The sequence below is a fragment of the Opisthorchis viverrini genome (genome assembly GCF_000715545.1).
Source record: "Opisthorchis viverrini unplaced genomic scaffold opera_v5_531, whole genome shotgun sequence".
Taxonomy (NCBI): domain Eukaryota; kingdom Metazoa; phylum Platyhelminthes; class Trematoda; order Opisthorchiida; family Opisthorchiidae; genus Opisthorchis; species Opisthorchis viverrini.
The window spans coordinates 161,074-184,795 of NW_008752194.1; the positions used below are offsets into that span (position 1 = coordinate 161,074).

The 23,722-nt window shown below is 43.5% G+C and overlaps 1 protein-coding gene across 1 annotated transcript; it reads right to left on the reverse strand.

Moving 5' to 3' along the window:
* T265_15478 (hypothetical protein) lies at positions 1-23,516 on the reverse strand (the record flags this gene model as incomplete). Its single annotated transcript, XM_009178309.1, has 6 exons — positions 1-2,167; positions 6,588-6,952; positions 9,534-9,694; positions 16,009-16,394; positions 19,222-19,589; positions 23,173-23,516. The coding sequence occupies 6 exons, from the start codon at positions 23,497-23,499 to the stop codon at positions 259-261; spliced, it is 3,516 nt and encodes a 1,171-aa protein (XP_009176573.1).
* Positions 23,517-23,722: the final 206 nt, after the last annotated feature.

Consider the following 23,722-nt stretch of genomic DNA (forward strand, 5'->3'; position numbering starts at 1 on the left):
AATTATTTGGCTTGCTTGTAAAAGATCACAGCAAAGAAGGCTATTTGGGTTTGATTCCCTCAAGACTATAAGCAAACAATCAGGAAGCGACTTGCTTTCTTTTCAGAAATGAGGCAAGCATCAAATTTTTAAGCCAGCCAATGGCGATGACATTACATTTGAGTAAAAAAATCCGCGAGACACATGAGTAAAGAGATAAAGCGTTGTGGTGAACCAACAAATTTTCGGACATTTTACCCGAAAGTGATAAATATGTCTTCATGTTGCACGAGGTTTCCTCCTGATTTCTCTCAAGCACTCGCTGTGTCGAACTGCCCGATAGTCGTGGAACTCAGCCACTCCACCTTCGTAAGGTTCTAACAGCTTTGTGTGAACCCTTTGTTTTTGATTGAATGAAGCCCATTCTTCAATCTGCACAAAGTCGTGTGTGCTTGGTTTCTGTGTTGAATTCAAGCGGAAGGGAGCAAGTGGGCGACACAACTCACATTTTTGACACAGGTTGCTCGAACCAATAAGACAGTGTGTTGGAGCGGAGTTTAATGTGGTTACTGCAGAGGTGTCGGACAATACAGTGGTGAAAAATTCACTTTCTTTTTCCATGGTTGTTTTGGAATAGGCCAGAAGAACGTAAGTGGGCAATTTAATGAGAAGGGTAAGGTGTACGGACGGCGCTGAACGACTTAAACCCAACTGCTCAACAAGTGCATGCAAACTTGCTGAGAACAGTCGAGGCAGAATGTTGTGTTTGATCAGAATTTCTTTCCATGTTTGGCAGAAAATAGTTAACTGGTCCATCTGTCTGCTTAGTTCTGGCCTCTGTAGGTCACGTGCTATGACGAAAATGAGACTAGCTTTGACTGGGATGCAGTACTCTTCGGGCCATTGCCGTGGATCGATGACGCACAGCGGACGACCGAACAGTTTGTCATGTGACCGTGGGGCATTGATGTCTAAGTTTTCTTTCCTTCCAGCATGTTCATATACAGATGGTTCATCACAGTCAAACAAGTTGGTTGAACGGACGGTCTCAAAAGAGCCATATGATTGTGAATTGGATAAAACGTGTTGTTTGTCAGTGTCGTAGACACTAGAATCGCAATACAGTTCTGTGATTTCACTGCCCTTTGGTTTTTCGCCAGTTATGTACAAAACATGTAAAGTTTCCAATCGGCGGCAGACTTCGGATAGCCGCTGGCAGTCTTCTGTATGCATCACAATGTTCTGCTTCCTTTTGTGATAGAGGTTGAGGAAAACTATAACAGCTGCCACAATCAAACCGGCAACGAGCCCAGTGATGAGGAATTCTAACGTTTTTTCTGGTATTCCAGATGGATTTCTGCACAGTTCGTTCGCCTTGTCATATTCGTCTCTTTCGGCTGTTCCAGGCCAGGTGTGTAATAGGTGGCTCAAAGCCAATCCAGGACTCTCACCTGAGCGTAAGTCCCGATGACCGTACAGGTAGAATTTTTTCGATAATCGTCCGATTGTTTGTAGCCATTTGATTAAACGCCAAAATGCTTGAATCGCTTTGGAAGAAGGTACACTGAATGGGTACCATCCGATGAATGCGATGCCAAACGATACGTCATTGAAACCAAGTGTGTGAGCTCCCACAAATTCCGCACCTCGGCCCTGATAGATTGTCCCATCATGGCTGATTATGTAGTTAAATGGAGTCCCCAAATCACCTATTGACATGTAGTAGAGCGAAATAGATCGGAGAATATGCTCACATGTTGTCCGGGTGAAACACCGTCCCCTTGGAACGTATGCATACGAATACCCCGGAGCTGTATCGTGCAAAACAACAAACGGAATGGGGGTAGTTAAATTGAACCGGTCGTATTCTTTTTGTTTGGTACACGTTGGCTGATACCATTGGTCCGGGTTTACAATCTCGATCGAGTCTTCTTCGGGAGTTAGGGGTATTCTATTTGTTTCTGGAGAACTCTGTATGTCGACGTCATCCTCACTGAGTCCAAAGTCGTAGTCAACATGAACTCTGCAATTCAAAACGGAACAGTTGTGCAGCTGGCTTATCGGCCCTCCCCACAACACCATTCCGATGTAGAAGGGAGTGATCACAGGAAGCCACGTCCGTCCGATGTATTCGCCTTTTTGGTAATACTTTTCCAAGGGGATACTTGTTCCTGATTGTGATGTCATCCTATGACAGAGGGAAAGGTGGATAAGTACAGCGGTGATTGCGTTAGGCATTTATCGGTTGAATAAAACTCACTGTGCGACTTATGAACGAGATCGAAAGTTTATGGGCTATTTCATCGTAAACGCAATTGTGGAAGGAAGTGTTGGATAACCAGAGATGCCGTTGCAGAGGTGGGTGGGGTAAGGGAGAAACGAAAAACTTACGGAAGAGGGTTGGTGGATAGAACTGTCTGGAACTCTTCTGAGAAAAACATCGAAGATTAATTTTACTGCTGGTGCGTTTGATAGAACTTTCAGCCCTTCAAACAGGGAGTCATCGGTTGAAAGAACACGATATGCTACGAGAACACAGACATATCAACCAAACATTTGGGCACAACCTGGTTACGTTGACGCAACTACTATTAAGGTTCCGTGTTTAAGAACCTAAACTGTCTTGAACTCCTATTGCGAGAAATCTCAGATTTCAATCAAAAGTTCAGTAAGTTCTGTGTTTCTACTAACGTAAAGATTGTAATCTTGATAGTAAAGTACAGAAGAGAATAAAAACGAAGAGTTTAAACTAACTAACCGACTAACAAGAATTATTATGGTCAAGAGGAAAAAATCGCTTTTGAAAATCTCCTTTCAAAAGTGTTAGACAAAAATGTGAATATCCTGACCCTCGAACTTAGTTCACTTCATTTCTACTTTAAACGTTTTGATCCTTTCTTTCGTGATTTATAAATCAGGCGACTCGAAGTTGAGACAGGCTAAACCAGCACAGATGAGAGTCTGTGAACGAAAGCAGCTTGAATAAGCTTCGCTCCGCGATCCATTGTTCGTTGCCGGACCATGCAGTTCTCAACGTGCATACTGACACAGTCCGGGAAACCCGTTTTGGTTGACAGCCAACTGCAAGCGCAGCGGTTACATAGATTGTGAATAGGTTAAACGTCATACTGAAAATACTCGCCGAAGTTCCTGTCTATTTGAATAAAACACTGAGGAAAAAAGATTGCGGAACGTCGACACTCCGTTTCAGCCGGAGTACCAAAAACCACCAATTATGACATGATAACTAGGAATGAATAGAAGTAAAACGGTGCAGAGGATCCGCTCTCATCGTAAATAAATCGGGTTCGTTTCTTAGGTCAAAAACAAGCTGATGGCCCTTGCTTTTACAACTTGGGTTGGTATTGATCAATCAATATGGCCCACTGAAGGCTAAAAATTTCGAGTTTACATTACGATGTATAAAGGGTCGATTTGTTTAAAGTAGATGGAACGTATTTAGTGATCGATGAGACAGGTTCCCGAATCTCTGCTTGCAGGCCATTGGTTGATCACCTGGCTCAAACAACAAGGTACATGTTCCGGGACGTGTTTGCATAACTTGCTGTATGTCCTGCCAATGTACATCTCACATCAACTGCATGTGAATTGTCGCACAACAAGGCGCGCATCGAGGATACCCTTGTCTATTGCATTTTGCTCCTCTTAGTTTTTTCTTGGTTGTCTTTCGGTTTTGCGATCAATTTCCATAAAGTGGCATTCGGTTTGAAACATTTGCGACAAGCTCTACGTTGGACAAACTGGGAAGGGGAATTATGCACACCAATGAAAGAACACAACATTGCTAGGAGACATGACCCGCTATCCTTGTTTTATCTATATACAAAGACCAAGGCCACAAATTTAATCTGAAAAAAAGTCAAGCTGTTGGCATACGGAGACACAGAAGAGAATCTCTAGAAGCATGGTACGCCGCAGTTGATTTAATCAACCGATGCATTGAACAAGACCCAATTAATGCATCACTACGTTCAAAGGACCAACATCTTAACCGAAATACTCAAAGAGAGCTGAATGTCGGATTGATAAAACGTGAGGAAAGAAACCTTTTTGGAATCAGATCAATACAGGTCACAAACTGGAACTCAGAGAGGTCGAGAATGAAACTTGCGTACGTGAGGTCAATGTATGCTGAAAAGCAGAGAACCCTTCCAGATCAGTTTTATCCCTATTAGGAATCCACAGCGTTCTGTATTCCACAAAACATGAGGTTATTTGAAATCCATAACCTCTCTGTTGCCAGCCCAAAAGTCATCACAAATTGGTTTCACTTACAGAACGAAATCTCCATTAGAACTTTAAAGCGTTCTCATACCAACAGCAGTATATAATGTTTTATTTACTCCGCCGAATTACTATGCTGAATTTTGCAAGCAAATTTGACTACTTAAGGGCAATCAGTTGAACGACCGTAGTAAAGGTACTAATAAGCAGTAAGGCCATGACAATTGGATTAGAAATACCATTTGCGAATACGGGATGTGATCTTTCAAAAAAAAAACAATCCAGAACGAGTCTTGTCCTGAACGGGCTCATCCAATTAATGTACATAGATCGGTTGCATGTCGCTTAGCTTTTATCCTCAACCTCGAGTCCCTGCAAAGAAAGTTGCTCTTTTCATTCACACTCAAATGAAACATTCGCCGCCACAATACTTTTGGTGGAAACTGGCGGCAGGATGTACGGTGGTCCTCATTAGAAAAGCGGACCTTCTGGTTTTCGAAAAAGTTTGGTAACAATCGGTAGATTTATTGCTGGGCAACGTTTCGCTGTTGACACAAAAGCTTCGTCAGGCCAAGTGACCAGGTTCCAAGGTTGGTCGAGATTTAATACGACGGAAGGAAAACCAATCAGCTAAATCAAGCTAAATGTCTGTTGAATGTCGGCCAAGGGATTCTTTGTGTGTTAGGGTGGCTGAACAAGTGTTGGGTCGATGGAAGAACCTACGTGTGTCAGGGCGCTGTTCACAGAAGATATCGACCGAACGGCAGCTCAAATCGAGATTGCCAACAGATTTCAAGAAAAAGGATACCCAATAAGTTTGTTCAAGCGTCAACTAAGATATTGGCTCCAGCATCTAGACCCAGTTCGACCGAACGCTCAAATCGAGATTGCCAACAGATTTCAAGAAAAAGGATACCCAATAAGTTTGTTCAAGCGTCAACTAAGATATTGCTCGCTCCATCTACTCCCAGTAAGGAATGGATTGGCACAGCAGTCATTCCATATAAAGCAGGAACATCGGAGGTTATTCGAAGATTGTTGAACTTAGCCGACATTCGAGTAGCTTTTCAGAAGGGAAGAACGCTACTCTCAGTTTTGGTGCAATTGAAATATCCCCTGCCGGCTGAAAGGACTAGGGACTGTATGTACAAAATTAACTGCAACGATTGTGCTAAGGTTTATACAGGACAAACTACCAGGGAATTGCACACCAGAATTGGTGAGCACAAAAGAAGGATTAACAAACCACCAAGGAAAAAGAATACCAGACGCTGGTCAAAGACTCAGCGATGGCGGTACGTGCCTTAGACAAGGGACATAGAATAGATCTGGAGAATGTGGAAGTCTTAAGACGGGGACTGCGATTCACACCACAACGGCTGATAGCCGAGGCGGTGGAAATCACTAAGCATCACAGCGTGGATAAAATCGAGGGTGTGGAACTGGCGAGCGTATGGAAAGAGGTCTTAGATAAGCCGAGTTGACACGCGACTGTGTGGTTGTCAATCCACGTAGCACTACTAGCAAAAACTGGAAGGTGGAGGTGGAAATCCCAACTCGACCAAAGGCCATAGCATCCCTCTTACACAACTATCTTAGCACTAGCTCATTCCACACAGACGGACAGAAGGTTCAAACGACGTTCAAGAGGGACCATCAACCGAACTAGAGGAACTAGACCCTAGGCTGGACCCAAACACATGTAGGTTTTCCCATCGACCCAACACTTGTTCAACCACCCTAGCACACAAAAATCCCTCGGCCGACATTCAACAGACATTGAGCTTGACTTAGCTGATTGGTTTTCCTTCCGTCGTATTAAATCTCGACCAACCTTGGAACCCAGTCACTTGGCCCGACGAAGATTTTGTGTCAACAGCAAAACGTTTCCCAACAATAAACCTACCGACTGTCACCAAACTTTTTTCGAAAACGATGACTACTCAATCGTTCCAAGCATTCTTTACCTGATTGGAATCTATGGTCCCGGTTTTCTAAAACCCTTAGGTGGAATGGAACAGACTGTCAGTTTATAAAGATGAGTATCCTGCGGAAAATTGCCGTTCCCTTTCCGTACGGAATCGTGTTCTAGATTTAACTTGTTGAGGAAGATCAATAAAATAAAAGTTTGTTCATATCAGAAAGTGGAAGAACAGACAGCACGTCCAGCAGAAAAGAGATTTCAAAGAGAACTCATGTTTTAGAGCGTTTTCTCCATCATTCGCAGCAACAAATGTAACCCTTTCTCAATGGAATACTTTCATTATGGAAGTGCTGCATGTAGTGCGAACTCCCTCCGAACTGAGGCCACCCTAAACAAAGACCAAAAATAACACAACCGACAGGAAAATGGCGTGACCTACGCTTCATCCGTCTTGAAAACAATATCTCTTGTCCGATCCAGCACAAATGCAGAGGGTGGATATACATTCTTCATGAGTGGAATAGGGGTGGTCCCTTCCAGACGTGATCTGTCACATTGTAGCTCATTTTCTGTTTGTAAGAAAACCTTCGCATTTCCGTTTTCATTGCTACATTGGCAAGGTGTGTACAAATCCGGCGGTGTAGATCTTGACTGACCTTCCGGGGATGTATTTTGGAATTGATTAGGCCTCGTGTCCACCGATGGCAGCTGACAACAACTGTAGTCCCATACCAAAACGGTGTGGTTCGGTAACTGGAGCGAATCGAGTGGAACCAGATCTCCCCATTCGTATTCCCCACGATACTAATTTCAAACGTCGATAAGAGGAAAGGAAAGACGATTATGGCTTTTGACCCTTACCAAGTAAAATCGATTGTAGTGCCTGGTTTCACAATGCAACTTATTTCAGACAATCGTTTGTACTTCCGTGAAATTGAAACAAGAGGAAGGGCATTGTACAACAGGTTTGCCAGTATAGATGAACAGTACCCATCTGTTTCGAATTGTAGTTGGTCGTTTCACATATGAGATTTAGCCCTCATTTGGAAGCCTTTTTTCAACATTTTTGTGTACAAAACTGACTCTTAGCGAAATACACTCATTTGCTAACTAATTTGGTTTTTCGAGAGACTCACCTAAAGCCCAGCTGAATCTCTCGTTTGTGATGTTCCCAGGCAAGTGAGTGTGCTGCACCAGGCCGCCTCACGTTTCAGTCGCTACGATATTCGAGCTATCGCGATACATGTNATGTTTATTCGTAGTGCACTACTCATAAGGTTGCTGAAAATTCGTCGAGAACCCACTAACCGGTTTCGGCTGATCAGGTAGGTGCCGTTCCCGACTTTCTGTCAACCTTAAGTTCAACTCGAAACCAAATTGCAAGAAGTTAGCGAAATACACTAATTTACAAACTAATTTGGTTTTTCAAGAGACTCGCCTGGAACCTAGCTGGATCTGCCGTTTGTGATGTTTCCAGGCAAACTGACTTTTCCTAAAGAGGCTTCTGGACAGTTGTTTCCAAGTCATTTCAAAACTTCTATTTGCATACAGAAGGTGAGCTTTTGGTGACGGACTATACTTATATGAAATCAAACTGTAGGTGTATCATTCGTCCTGTATGTGACTCCAGTCTATGCTGAAAAGCCGAGAAGCACTGTACAGGTGTTTCATCCTTATTGGGAATCATCAGCAGTGCGGATCCGACGAAACTTCAGAATCTCGAACCAGCGACCTCCCGGTTGCAAGTTTGAACTCTCAAACGTTCGGCCATAAGCGGTTGAAATCAAACCAATGAACACAAACCACCACAGTGAAAAAAAGAATAGAGAACAGACAAATAGTCAGAAGAATGTCACTCCTGATGGGTTTGTGGCCCATCAATAAGGTAGCGGGATGTAGGTCAAACTGCTGTTTATTAAACGCAAGTGGACACTTTCGAACTTATGCATAGTACTGAAGCGGGTTGACTAATACAGAATGTGTACTTTGTCACAGAGCACCCAGAAGCGATAAAATCAGCCAATCACTGACTGGCTGTAAGTATTTATGCCAGTTGTTAGAGAACTCGACCAATGGATTATAATCTCTTCCTACCAGCCCGAAATACTGACGACAAAATAGTACCACAGGAAAGCTTAAAAACAGGTTACACGGAACGAAGGTCTAAGGTGTTTATTTTAATTTGGGTTCGGGAGAACAGGCTGGTTGAGGACACAAACGGAGGACTATGCTATAAATTACGCGTTACATAAAATATGAACAGTGGATTGATACATTTCGAGTCATGTGACTGTGAAAACTATGGACCAAAAGGTTGGCCCACTGAGGGCTTTAAACGTGTCGCCTTCTTGTTCTCCCTCTGGTATCATTACTTCGGGTTTACACCGCGTATGAGAAGTTCAGCTATTGGAACCGCATGTGGCACTGCCTACATTGTGTGTGTGTGGGGGGGAGGGCGGCCTACTTTAAGGTAACCGGAAAACCCCGAAACAGAAGCCAGTTCATCAAATTCACCGTACATAGGTTGCCAAGGTGTGTTCATAGGGTTGCAATTTTACATGGAGGGTTGGATGCTCATCTGGTTATTGCTACGTGAAAGATTCTTTTCATTTGTTGAGATGAGGGGTCACTGTCAGCAACATCTGCTTTCGGGCATTACCGGACCTTACTGCGGCTTGAAGGTCTGTGCTATTATGAATAGTGTACTTGCAACACTCGCAGAGTTTCACACATGGTTGGACAGTGGTTAGAGCTGTGAAGGGAGAAGGTTCAGAACTTGTGTCGACTGCTCCGACGGTCTTGCGCCAAACACCACTGCTTTGTGGTTAGGCTTTGGCCGAGGGTAAACTAATTGTCCTGTCTGGACCAGGTGCTCCAGTGATATTACAGCCTACGTCCAATCGCAGCCATACTCTCAACTATCTGTATATCTAATTGCTACCAATGCTTGACGCCTAGGCGCGGCTTTCATGAGTACTACAGTGCATGAGTGATGAGTGGTGCATGTTTCTGCTACTAACGGTCTATTTTCCATTTGACCTTCGCCTAATCAGCACATAGGTTCCAGGTAAATCAATGTGTATGAGTGTGATACACTAGGCCGCTTGTGGACAAGCGTTTGAGTGAGTACCTACTAGCAGGAAGGTCGTGGGTTCGAATCTCTCTGAAGATTCGTCAGATGCGTACTGTTGATTCCCAACAAGAATAAAATAGCTGTAAAATGCTTCGCGCACTCTCAACAAAGACATGACGGACTATCGTTTGACGAATACAACAAATGGTCATTGGTTGTAAGAAAACCCAACCGCTAAATTAGCATGTAGGCATTACTTTGGAGGCACAAACCTATGTCGTCGGATTTGATAAAACATTCAAAATGACTCACCTGTTTGGTGCACACAGAAGGACCATCCGTCGCCCCAAAAAGAATGCACTTCCAAAGTTTGACAATGTAGATAGGTCGCAGACAACAGAGGTTACTTATACATTCTTCGGGGCAGTTGAGAGGATCCTGGGAATAAAACTGAGCGACAATAACGACCTTGGCTGTAGAAATAGATGATACATACAAGCTAGTGTGTGTGTATCTCGCAGCACGATAACTGAAAATCTTCAGCTAACGCCAGCTATGAATGTCACGATGAAATGGCTCAAGCGCTTCGACAAACTGCTGAAGAGAACCACCATTACAAACTGGACTGCACTGAAGAGTTTGCCAAAATAAGAATAGACGCTAGTTGTGGGATTTTTCTAGCTTATTGAAGACATTGTGCAAGTGAAAATTTCAAAGCAGCTAGAATAGTTCCGGTTACAACCGATTTTTTGTTGGACTTTTCGGTCAAACAAACTGGTCGACAGCGTGGGGCTAGTAAATGAAGATGGGATTATGCAATTTTCCGTCGGCAGTTTTGATATCTACTCCGAAACCCACATCAAAGTTAACGAGAACATCAACTTGATTAAATGACTTGCAAAAAATAAAAAGTGGCTGCCAAATTCCAGGGCCACGTCCGGGACTCTTCTGGACAGGAAAATGTTGGTAATGTTTTTGGCTACTTTCGAAACGTTTGCCTACCACTCTAAGTAGGTGTATAGACGATACAGTCCGTAGAGCTTTTATTCTTTCAGTGAAGCACATTTATGCTGAACAACCCTAAAGCACTGTACAGCTATTTCATCCTTACTAGGATTATTAGTAGTGCGCATCCCATGCAAATCAGAAAAGTACGAATCCACAACCTTCCAGCCAGTGGTTGACTCTTTAATCGTTTGGCCAGGGGTGGATGTAATTAGCCTTCACTCAGACAAGACATAGCCTCACTCATTCTTCAGGTACCGAATGATCACAGCATTTGACCCAACACCTCTTCAATTCCCTTCCACAGCATTCAGGAACTCATTTCTGGTAAGATAGATGACTGTACTCCATACACTTGTTGCGCCGTCATAGTCCACGGAGATTAAGACTACAGCTTGGCCATTGTAACAGTCTCGCTAGCAGAAACGGAATTCGGGCCGTGACACCCTAAGCAGTATAGACTTCTATGTCATCTTCTTTATACATTCCATTCCCTAGCTGTTTGCGAAAACGGGTATTTCAGTGTCCGAATATATGTGTCACATTCTTATCAGCAGTTTCATGGACGACAGAGATCACGATTTATTTTTGAGTACATCACCATTGGATTCAGCTGGGTGTTGCAACAAAGTGATTCTTAGACGTACACCAAAGTCCTCTGAAAAACGAATGTGTGTGCATTTTCATGCCGTGCTCTGATGGTTCGGAAACCAGGTATAGTTTTTTGAGAAGGCCAAAAGAAAGGCTTTTAAAACCTACCTAGGCACGTTATGGAAGCGAGAGTACGCTGCACTCTGAGGTACAGCTTCGAAGTAATTTTGAACAATATAAAAGTATTAAAGCATCGAAGGAATTACTTGTAAGCGATTCTCTTCCTTCTAGTTACTGAATGCGCAAGTCCATTTTACAGTTAATTTCGGAACTCAGTTAGCCATTCTAGACTCTCACATGTATACACATCCACACCGCCGTTTTCCAACGGAATAATTTATCACAAAAACAAGGTGCCAACTTGGTACCAGAACTCTTCAAGCGGCAGAGACCAAAAATTTCACACCTTGTGTCGGCGTTGCTAAACTGCTAAACTCTGCTGCTCCCTGTCGTTGAATTCCACGATTGAATTTGGTTTGTTCATCGAGTATAGAAAGTGTTAACTTTCATGAGGGAAACTACCCACAAGCTTGCTGAAAACTCTTCGACAGCCCACGACCGGTTTCGTCCTTCTTGGGGCTCATCAGGTAGACGCAATCCCGGAGTTTCCGTCAGCCTTATGTTGTACTTGAACCCAAATTGGACTGTTTCCGAGAACATAAGGTCGATGGAAACTCGGGGACTGCGTCTACCTGACGAGCCCCAAGAAGAGCGAATCTGAGCCCAAAAAGGGCTGTCGAAGAGTTTTCAGCAAATGAGTGTATTTCTAGAAAGTGTTAACTTGTTCGGTCTTCCCTAATGACCGAACATCACATCATTTGGACGGACGTGTCAGGTGCAGGATACGGACCAAACAGAGGCATGCCTGATTGGTCAGAATGCCGGCTAATCCGAGTCGACCATCTTTGACTCGACGCTTCTCATCCCCTCACGGAGATTCTGGCACGACCTTGAGGGACACTCAGTGACTACCCTATAAATACAGTTGTAATAATTTTCCTTTGTCTCCATAAAGGGGTGTGTGGAGTTACCGTGCCTTTTGATGTACCAGAGCAGAAGCCAAGGGACCGATACAGAGTTGAACCACCGTTCAGCAAGCCACAAAATAACTTGTATCTTATTCATATGTTATTAAGACTGTTGCTCATAATAGTTTTGATATGTTACGGTATCCCAGGATACAGGATACCGGATCTGATGCGTCTAACTGATATGTTATCATTTAGTTAAAATGTTCTGTCAATGTTCCGAACGTACTGTCATTCTGCACTACATCGTTACATTTTAAAAACTCAAAATCATGGGCAAATTAACTCAAACTGTAGCGAAATAACGACGTTGAACAGGAGAAAGTTGTGGCCACCTCTCACCATCATCGTGTTCATATTTGCTGGGTTCTACTTCCTAAATAAGAGCCTTTATAAACATGACAGACGTCCACGACCGCACGATAATTCAGTAATGAACAATCCTTGAAGACAGAAGATCGGTTCTGAGCGTGTTTCTTGCCTAGGATCATTGACTGGTTATAAGCTTATCAATGCAATTTCTCATACAGGCATCCACATCTAGCCGTTGCTATAATTCTCCGCACTTGGAAAACGTGATCCGTGGCTTCGCTATCAGTTAAGGCAAGTTTGGACCATTACTGACGAGGGAGTTCCTTATTCTAGATATTAAGGGAACTTTAAGAAATCGCCCACTCAAACAAACCACGGTTATCAAGATACTACTGAAAGGGGCTTTCGGACTGGACTTAACAACTATGAGAGTGTCGACATGGAAAACACTATTGCTTGGTAGTAATCGTTTTTGGGTTACCCCTACTCAACGGTCAGTCGTACGAGAAGCGGCAGCAACTCTGAACTTCGAGCTAATGAACGAGTACTTTCGCAACAGTTGGTACACACAATGCATTGAATGATATAATGGACCTCCGACTTGCCAAAATGGATTCAGATATCCCTGAGGTTCCCTTCAGATTGATTATTAAATCTCCAGATGTGGTACATGGGTGGTTTTATCAATAAAGACACTTGGATCCAAAAGTTCCTCTGTTAAATTGAATCTAGTCCTACGAAAGGTGAGAGGCCTAGCAATATCACGATTATTAAATATAATGTAACCGGACAAGACACACGGAGGCGCGATAGCTGGGTCGCCCTTGCAGGAGAAATCAGTTTTAATCGATGGCTTCAGAAACGAACAACTTAGCTATATTAGGAAAACCGACAGGAGCCACCCTTCCAGGGGTTAAATTCTGTCCCGTTTTGTGAGGGTCTTGCACTGAACTACTTATGCGCCTGCTCTCCATCCCATTAAGGCCGCATGGATTAAACTGGAAAAGCAAGATAAACTACCAGGAACTTGGATTAGTTACTCCTACGAAGCTAGATTTTCAGAGGTCCCAAGATCTAACTGCCAGAAAATGTCAACAGAATTTCTCTTCCATAATTTGATAGTGCCTACTTTTCACATTTTGTTTTTTATGCTACAAAATTATTCTGTGAAGTTGTCTTTCGACGGTTCTTGAAACCTTCGATCCAAAATCTGAGGATTGGATGATGGATGGTGATATGTATGCCGAAATACGCATAGCGAAGTGGTTGTGCTCGGTTCCATTCACCCCAACGGATGGCAGGTTGATATGGTTGAAAATATTGTCGCATAAGTTTCTGTGGAATGCAAATTAGGTGCCAAAGACATGGGAATATCAGATGACAGGTACTTTATAAGAGTTTTTGAGGCTTCCTGAGTCGGAAGAACTACAAGGCTAGCCACAGTGTATCTAGCCCCCATCATTTCTCGTAGGATCGAGTAATGCTGTCTTCACGCCCAGTATTGTAGTTCGCCCCAGATTACCATACAGTATCCAGTTATCTGCGGTTAAATCTGAGCTCACGTGACGGATTTACACTCCAGCGAAGTAATGTAGAGGCGTACTGCGACATTGTTTGAGGCAATCGATTGATTGATTGACGTGCATGAATGTGAGCTATGGTGCAGTATGTACGCTGTCCGAAGGAACTCGGTTGCATCCAGTTTTCAGCGAAGGGTTTAAGCGTGTTGTGCGACACACGTCTGGTGCGTATCAAGAAGGGAGCGACAGTTGCATCCATTTTCAGCGAGGGGTTTAAGCGTGTGGTGGTGCGTCTGGTGCGTATCAAGAAGGGAGCGACAAACATTTTGACCAGTAGCCCAAGAGTGAATGTTTGCTACACTGGTGCAGAAGTTCGAGGATACCTTCTCTTCATCGGATCGTCTTACAGGTTTAAAAAACTCCGTCCGAAAGAGTTTTTAGCACCCATAAGGTATTTTCGCGTAAAGAAGAATACATATATCTGATGTATGTGCTTACTATATGGGCATCACAGCTGTCTTAATAAGGACCACTGATAAGAACAGGCTTTGATCAACAGGCTTACATCTACCAAAGGTAAATGTCGCATTTATTTGAGGAGGACTAGTGGTTATAGGATGCGAAATCAGTTAGAACACGATTCCTCACCTGGCGAAATAATAAGAATAGTGAAACGTAGATCATATTGGGTCACTGTGCAGACGTCTTGAGTGAATATTTATGAATACAATCTCTACCCAATCGTAAATTTAGCGCGTGTGTTTGCCGGACCATGGGAAGTAATTTCAATTGAAGTTTATTTCCGCAAAAGTGCATCAGTCTTTGCGAAACTACAATTGCTTACTTTCATTGACGAGGCTTTCACGAGGTACGACGCTGTTCAAGTACGAATCCAACTGAGGGAAGACTTTTGAACTAGCGTCCTTATTTAGCCTCCAGNTGCGCCTGCTCTCCATCCCATTAAGGCCGCATGGATTAAACTGGAAAAGCAAGATAAACTACCAGGAACTTGGATTAGTTACTCCTACGAAGCTAGATTTTCAGAGGTCCCAAGATCTAACTGCCAGAAAATGTCAACAGAATTTCTCTTCCATAATTTGATAGTGCCTACTTTTCACATTTTGTTTTTTATGCTACAAAATTATTCTGTGAAGTTGTCTTTCGACGGTTCTTGAAACCTTCGATCCAAAATCTGAGGATTGGATGATGGATGGTGATATGTATGCCGAAATACGCATAGCGAAGTGGTTGTGCTCGGTTCCATTCACCCCAACGGATGGCAGGTTGATATGGTTGAAAATATTGTCGCATAAGTTTCTGTGGAATGCAAATTAGGTGCCAAAGACATGGGAATATCAGATGACAGGTACTTTATAAGAGTTTTTGAGGCTTCCTGAGTCGGAAGAACTACAGTATTAGCCACAGTGTATCTAGCCCCCATCATTTCTCGTAGGATCGAGTAATGCTGTCTTCACGCCCAGTATTGTAGTTCGCCCCAGATTACCATACAGTATCCAGTTATCTGCGGTTAAATCTGAGCTCACGTGACGGATTTACACTCCAGCGAAGTAATGTAGAGGCGTACTGCGACATTGTTTGAGGCAATCGATTGATTGTTTGAGTGCATGAATGTGAGCTATGGTGCAGTATGTACGCTGTCCGAAGGAACTCGGTTGCATCCAGTTTTCAGCGAAGGGTTTAAGCGTGTTGTGCGACACACGTCTGGTGCGTATCAAGAAGGGAGCGACAAACATTTTGACCAGTAGCACACGAGTGAATGTTTGCTACACTGGTGCAGAAGTTCGAGGATACCTTCTCTTCATCGGATCGTCTTACAGGTTTAAAAAACTCCGTCCGAAAGAGTTTTTAGCACCCATAAGGTATTTTCGCGTAAAGAAGAATACATATATCTGATGTATGTGCTTACTATATGGGCATCACAGCTGTCTTAATAAGGACCACTGATAAGAACAGGCTTTGATCAACAGGCTTACATCTACCAAAGGTAAATGTCGCATTTATTTGAGGAGGACTAGTGGTTATAGGATGCGAAATCAGTTAGAACACGATTCCTCACCTGGCGAAATAATAAGAATAGTGAAACGTAGATCATATTGGATCACTGTGCAGACGTCTTGAGTGAATATTTATGAATACAATCTCTACCCAGTTGTAAATTTAACGCGTGTTTGCCGGACTATGGAAAATAATTTCAATTGAGGTTTACTTCCGCAAAAGCGCATCAATCTTTATGAAAGTACAATTGCTTACTTTCATTCACGAGGCTTTCACGAGGTACGACGCTGTTCAAGTACGAATCCAACTGAGGGAAAACTTTTGAACTAGCGTCCTTATTTAGCCTCCAGATTCCTCTCCAGGCACATTTGTATATCCAGCTGGCTAATGAATCTGGTTCCAGGTGTACCGCTTTGTTTCTGTTTTTTGTCATCCGTTGTTGCGGAGTACACCAGCGAAGCTCTTCGCTCTTTTCGTACCCTTGAAAATTAACCTGCGTCCACCAGTTCTCGCAACAAACCCAGTAAACGTAGAAAGGTGGATAAGTGCTGAACCAAGATACTGGCATTGCTCGAAGGGTTTGTCGAAGTTTGCGACTCAGGTCTGGCAGTGGACTAGGAGGTAACTGCACTGATTGTTCACTGAGGTAAGTCGAGAAAGAAGCGACAATGAACATGAAAATGTGGTTTATTCCATGAACTGAAGTGTTTTAACCGGTAGTCATAGAATATAGTAAGGAAGGGGAGAAGTCGGTTTGATGTGGCCAGCGTCGACGATGCTCAGGCGTCTGCCATAACGCAAAGTTGCAATAATTTCCTGGTTTCTGTCGCCTCAAATCCCGCAGTCTTTTCGGTTATTCTTGGTGTCAGCAAAGCTTTCTTATCAACTCTATCCGGCACTGATCGAATTATGGATTTGTCTGGTGGATTCATAGCTGTTCATTGTACATCTATTTATGACCTGGGATGCGTATTTATTAGTCAAACTGATGCTAGCCGATTACGAGTTCCTGCATTAGTTCCCAAGCTTGTGAATAAACACAGTTCATTTCGGTTCGGTCACCCATCGATCAGTCAAATGTGTCACATTTGCTCATGATTGGATAAGTCGCTGCATCAGATAACTGTGTCCCCTTCACGTGACCAGTCGGAAATAAGCCAATCCACATCACGTGGTCATGCAAGTTTTTTCCTCATAAGTGAAGTCAACCTGTGAGAAAAAGCCGAGAATTGGTTACATTTATGTATAGCACTGTACGTCTCATAGATCCCAGGGGAGAGACTTGCAACCTTCAGATTAGTGACCTCACAACTTAATATATGTGCATGAATGGTTAGCTCACGTATGCAAGATATAGCTCCGTCATGCTTCGACCATACGCTCCTCGTCACGTGATCCGGTTTTGACGGGCTACGCGGATGACGATTTCCCGGAAGAAAAACCCATGACTATTGTCGTGGGTCGTTCCACTTTTCCAGTAGGCGATATAGAGAGTTCGAAGTTTCAACAGGTGCTTTACCCAGCAAGTAAAGGGTCGAAAACGCTACACACGTTGTTTCTAACAGTGATGCATGAGCTTACTGTTCTTTGGTTAAAAATCCGGAAGAGAGGTGTACAGAGCACGACACTCACCGCCTTTCTGCTAGAAAGCTGAAATAGTTGAACCTCGAGCCGACGGGTCACTAAACGGCAATGGCCATTAAGGTTTATTTTTGAAATTTGAGTGGCCATTCAGTGCTTAGCCGGAACTTTTCATAGCCGAAATTTCATACAAGACTCTATACCGCTTTCTGGATCAATATTCCAAGTATGGGTGATTAGTCGTTCGTGGTCGAACGGTTTTAGTTTGGAAGTTGCAAGTTCTACTCTTCCTGGTGGTTCATGAGATGCGTACTACTGATGAGCCCAATATGGATGAGACAGTTTTTTAACACGGAAATTCGTCTCCATTGATTCATCGGACCCAAATTGCTTTGACGCCGTTGTAGTTTTTGTGTTTCGAGTGTCAATCGTTGACAAAATCCTTTTGATTTAGATGATTTTTGTGGTGCAGGTTATGCGATGACCACCGTACATTTGCGCCAAGGGCAAATATGATACCACCTAACCTGGCCCGATAATATTAGATTTGTAGGTTTTGAGGTTGCCGGGGCATCGTTTGATTGCAGAATAATTCGTCTTCCATTCCACGAATGACGTACTTGCTACGCGTGACAAACGGTAATTAGTTCAGTCACTTCGGTACGACATACTCTATAATGACCACTAAGGTACAGCGAATTAAGAAGTACGCTAAAAATTGACCACCGTAGGGATTGTGGTGAGCGGCTTTTCAAGAGTCGAGTTCCCGTTGAATTTTCATGGTCTTGTAAAAATACTCAATATTACAGGCTTTTCTGCTATGAAGATATAATTGTTCAGTAAGACGAACACTTAAGCTCTTATTGATTCTCTACCGTCATCGAGGACGATCTGCAGTCATTGGCCACATAAGCATCCGATATTTTGTCAATCAGTTAAACTTCAGATGTATCATGGGCAAATGAGTGTGACAAACCTTACCCCTTATCATTACGTTTTAAGGAAACGAGTCGCCAAAACTGAGTCACAGACATGACGAGGGAAGATATCTTCGTTCGGCTCAAACAGTTGCGATTACCGTTTACAATTTTCGAATAAGTTTGGCCAAAAACCCAGCCCTTACATCAGATCAATAACACCTACAACAAAATGGATGAAAGATAGGTAAAGCACATTAAGTGGTAACGAAACTGCCATTGAAAGGAAGAATGCCTTCGCTGCGGAGTCACTTATTAGAAAATGCCAATTGACCAGTTATAGACTATTGGACAGGGAAGCAAAACTCTCATTTGCATCTTATTTACACAAACTGAACATCCATCTTCCCTTGAACGCGTCTTCTTGAACTTTCCTGGATATTCATTGACTCAAATCATTCAATACTCAAATCCAAGCAAATGCTACAAAGCGAATCCACAAATTCCGCAACAGATCTCCCTTTTCAAGAGACGCAAAGTGAATTTACAAGAAGCAAACATACTACTCACATGCCTCCCTGTCAGTAGTATCACCGTTACACCATTACAGCATTCTGAAAACCAACGATCACTCTGGAAGCAATCAAATCCAGTTGTTCATAGCGTTTTCAGGAAGTATCTTTGTTACTTCCGGTTTTTGCCTTGTTGACAAAATAAGGAAGAAATTTACTTCGAGTTTAATTTGACAAAAATATCCTATTTGTAGGACTGACCTGGACTGATTAATGAGAATAATACACTTTTTTCACCTCATAAATTTGAATACACAGCTTTTGGTTAAACTGCTTAAGCGCCTCATCTACATATTGTGGAGGTGCCTAGAATGTTGACCTGCTCGAAAGTGACCCGAGAGGAGTTTACTGGTTTGGTGAAACCATAATCTATCTATGAATATATTTCATTCGCTTACTCTTTATACTCTGGGTATGGCTGATTGACATCTTGAAGAATGCATCCCCTGGGAATCACCACAGTAAATGGTCCACTGGAGTCGAAATAGATGGCTGTGGTACAATGACGGTTCTCCTGACACAAATTTCTGCACTCGAATGAACCCACACCTGTTTGCATTATTGGAGGACACTGATCCTTCCGTGCTTGACCGGCATCCGGAGTTAGGTTGTGTGTCACGTTCCACTTTTGAAGTATTTCTATGGTCAATGAAAGTTTGGTTTCTCGAACCCAGTAGCCCGTACATCGTGATTTGTTGACTGAAATGCAAGCTGGACTATTCTCGTCGCACTTCCACTGATAGGCAAGCTGTCCGCTTGGACTTTCCTGAAGGAAAGCATAGAAAGAGAAACATTTATCATTTCACATTCAATTCACTCACGCTCAGACGGTCCTCTCCTTGTCCTAGGGCAGATGCACACCCAAAGGAGGAAGCACTGGACCTGAGTTTTGCTTCCTCGGAAGTTATGGAGCTCGAACTCCGGAAATCAGATGTGCGAGGCGAGTTTATTGCCACTAGTCCACCAGTGCAGCCTCGGTGCACCTAAACTATCACGTCTGAACGGGCAAAGTGGTTCAGGCTTGAGCAATGGGATTGGTTTTTCCGACGGCTCAAACGACAACCCAGTAAATGTGCTGGTTACGTCCCCACTGTCCATCTCAATAGATCTGACAGAAGAAATATGCTGTAATATGTTGGCATTTCTTTTACCCTCTCCATCGCGGAGGCAAAACACGTATCTCACGCAAATGAGGAGTAGAAACAATGCTAAATGCACTGATTGGCTCATTTCTGCAATTCACCTTATAAATGTTGGATCAACCAGATCGTTTGCTTCAACTGGGCATTTCTTTTACCCTCTCCATCGCAGAGGCAAAACACGTATCTCACGCAAATGAGGAGTAGAAACAATGCTAAATGCACTGATTGGCTCACTTCTGCAATTCACCTTATACATGTTGGATCAACCAGATCGTTTTGCTTCAATGTCTTTACATATAGTCTGGGGTGATGTGATTTGTTCAGCAATGCTTCGCTTATCGCTAAAACCTTGAGGCTTTTTTGTGCAGTAGGATTCGGACGGGGCTGACCGGGTCAGCCAAACGACCGGTATCTCGCAGATGTCTGGCTATTGATGATGCAGGATTGCAATCTGACATTTGACCCGATGGTTCTGCATTGCTGCATTCGCACTGCAGCAATCAGCCTACCAATGCCGGTTCAATATTGTTTCTGCTCCCCATTTATATAAATTGTATTTTTATGTTCGCGAAAAAAATGTCCTGGTCATGTCGATTGATTTACTCGCTTATCAGAACCTCCAAGCCTGGTAGTGTCACGCATGTGGGAAACGTGATGAAAAGTTTTTGGCTGGTTGTAGATAGTTGTTGAATCTGTAGAAACCACATCTATAGTCATTCTCGCTTGAGAGGTCATCTGAACGGTTGAATGTCGGACTCAGAATCTAGGGGACTTACCGTTATACTACTCATCGTTTAAGCAGTAGCCAGTATTGTCGAGCCTTATCGCCACAGTCGTCAGTTGTTGCATTATATCAACTGGGAATTAGATAATGTGTCTCATAATAATGGCCCTCTACAAATGATGACAATCATAGAGGTTCATGTTTTGAAACAGGGCTCATTCTTAAGTATTCGGTTGAACTACCTTGTTAATGCTTTGCCAGCACGAAGCCCTTTTCCCGACCTAGTACAGTGCTTATAAAACCCGTCGCTTGGAAACAGAAACATAATCATATGGAAGCTCTTAGGAAGCTACGATCTCGCCCTGCTGTCTTATGTTTGATTCAGTTCTGTTGTTGAAATCAAAAACGTGCTCCGAGGTGCAGGGATTGCAGCTACCACAGCATCGTTCACCGAGGATAAAGAGAATAAAGGAATGAGAGCCACTCGTTGGAGGTCATACCCAATCTGTGAACTGACGAAGAATAGGCCTATTTCCCCAGTATGGCAGAAAGTAACCGCCATGCAGTGAGGTTCACAATTCCGATGCTAGATCTTCATTGACTGCGTGACGGCCAATTCAATCAGGTTCATTACCCATTAGTGTGACTCGTCGCGCTAACCCACAATCGGAAATACGGCAGTTATCGACTGGATTGATTCGGTTGTTGAGGGCTGTCGTGCTTCGCCTCTAAGTCATGGACTGACCGCCCATGGGAAGTCTCCATCGAACACATGGACTCTGCGAAGTAAGCACAGTTTGGGCATACGAAGTACGTGGCTCAACCAGCGTGATCTGCCAGGTGTGACCAGTTAGTCTGTCGAGTGAAGTTTCCAGAAAACCATCTGCGGTACTTAAGCATTACTGATCTCATGTTCCCACCGGACTTACGCAACGCTTCTGAGGTGCCAATAACCAAGAATAGAGTCGCCGAAGATGTTCCGCACGCAGGCACTTCCCTGATCCATACAGTAGGACAGATTCGACCGCGGGATTGTACACCCCACCCTTGACAGTCAAGCTAATATTACATCAGCGCCACAAATGTCAGTGTGGCAAACGCTGCTCTGCCCTTTCCGATTCGGGAAGTGATTTCGTCCTCTACCAGTCCACTAGAACTTATGCAGCTTCCCACACAGACGAACTGAAATTATNGTTCTCCAGCTGAATGTGCTGCACACAGGCCGCCTCATGATTCACTTGGCACGATATTCGAGATATCGCAGTATATTTCATAAAGGAAGGGTATATATATATATGTATATATGAACATGGCTATAAACCGACCATTTCTTCCTCTCTCAAGATAAAGTTCTTTCTAAAAGTTCCTAAAGAAAGCAGCCACAATCCCAATGCTTTGCGAACGCCAGGGTAAATCTTCTCCCAGATACCGCAATCAATGGTATGTGGATGATCTCGAACTGAAAAATCATCCGCTTTGAACTGAATGTTGTTGTTTTCTTGACATATAAATATCATTAACCGTAGTAGAGCCCAAGACGGCTCAGTGGTCGAAGCGCAAAGCTGCTGACCGAAACGTCCGCGTTTCAAACCCGGTTTCTGTATCACAACTGTCCCAGTCAAGATTTGGGCAACCTGGCAGCATCTGAGCCCCTGTGCTTCCTTCGGGTGGCATGGCGTCTAAGCACCAAAGGGTTCTTCAGCCAGACAACACCCCTGGTAGGTGTGAACTCTGTGCAACCTGTGGTGTACCACCGTGGTGTAAGACAGCCAGAGTGCAGCTACTTGAGCAAAACACGGTCTCCCATGTCGCTAGTATGCTTCCTAACTTATGATTTTTGGTCAAAAGCGAAAACAGTTGCAGTCCACCCGTTTTACGCCACGGTATTTGCTCATGAGAAGACCACAGGTGCCTTAATCCTTCTATCTGGAGCATGTGACGTGTCCAGGCCACACAGCTGGATCTAAAGTCTGTCAACAGACCAAAAACCCAGAAGTAAACGTCTTTGTATGATAATGTCTTACAGAAACAGTGAATACCACTCACTGACCGGCATTTGCATTCATCTTTATCTCCATTGGCAACTGATGAACCACGGAAACATGAAAATAAGGCCACCACTCAGGAAATACTACACTTTTACAATCTTTATGTAATGGGTGCAATGATTAAGGTATCTTTTTACACCTTTTACGCATGAAACATGTGTGCACAAATGTCGAGACAATGGTTGACGGGCTACTTTGGAGATATCAGTGGTCGAATTTGAACTCTGGCCGTCCGCAATGGACGGGTCATCTGGTCATTTGCACTAGAAGATATGTGTGCAACACACCGATGAGCGATCGCTGTCTGCAGGTACTATTTATTAGCTTGTCCCATCTACTTCACTAAAAACTTTTGAAAATCGGCCAAGAGAACGGGTACACTGTGTTTAATAAGGGTGATGTAAAACTGCTCGGGTTTGAAAACTGGTGACGCACCTCAATTGCTCCCTTCGGGTATAGTTCACACACGTTGGTCTGATTTTCTTCCGTTTTCGGTGCAAAACCCCAACAAGCATAATGAAGCAAGCAAGCCATTCGACAAGCCGGTAGGGGCTCGGGTAAATCCGGGATACTCTCGAGCACCTTACTTCCATTCTTCAAGATGGCCAGTACAGGTGCAAATCTGCCAACACATCGTCCTTCAGGTCGATTATTTACCACCACCAATGGTGCGCTTTGGTCGATTGCGCTGAAGCTACCAGAAGTAGACGAAATTGCAATCAGCAGGGCTGTGAGGATTAGTGACATTGTGTAGCATTTCATTCATGGTTAGGCAATCTGTAACAGAAATCGACAACAAATGTGAAGGATTTGAATTCAAATTCAAAGTTGTGCACTGTGTTGAAACAAAAAACTGTCGGAAAAGGGTGGTTGAGAAGAATATGCAGGTCATACTGCTATTTTCGGCGGCAGCAGCAGGTGTAGGCAACACAGAGGGAAAGTAAAATACAAGTGGGAAAAATTTCCAACCCTAACTTATGTATAT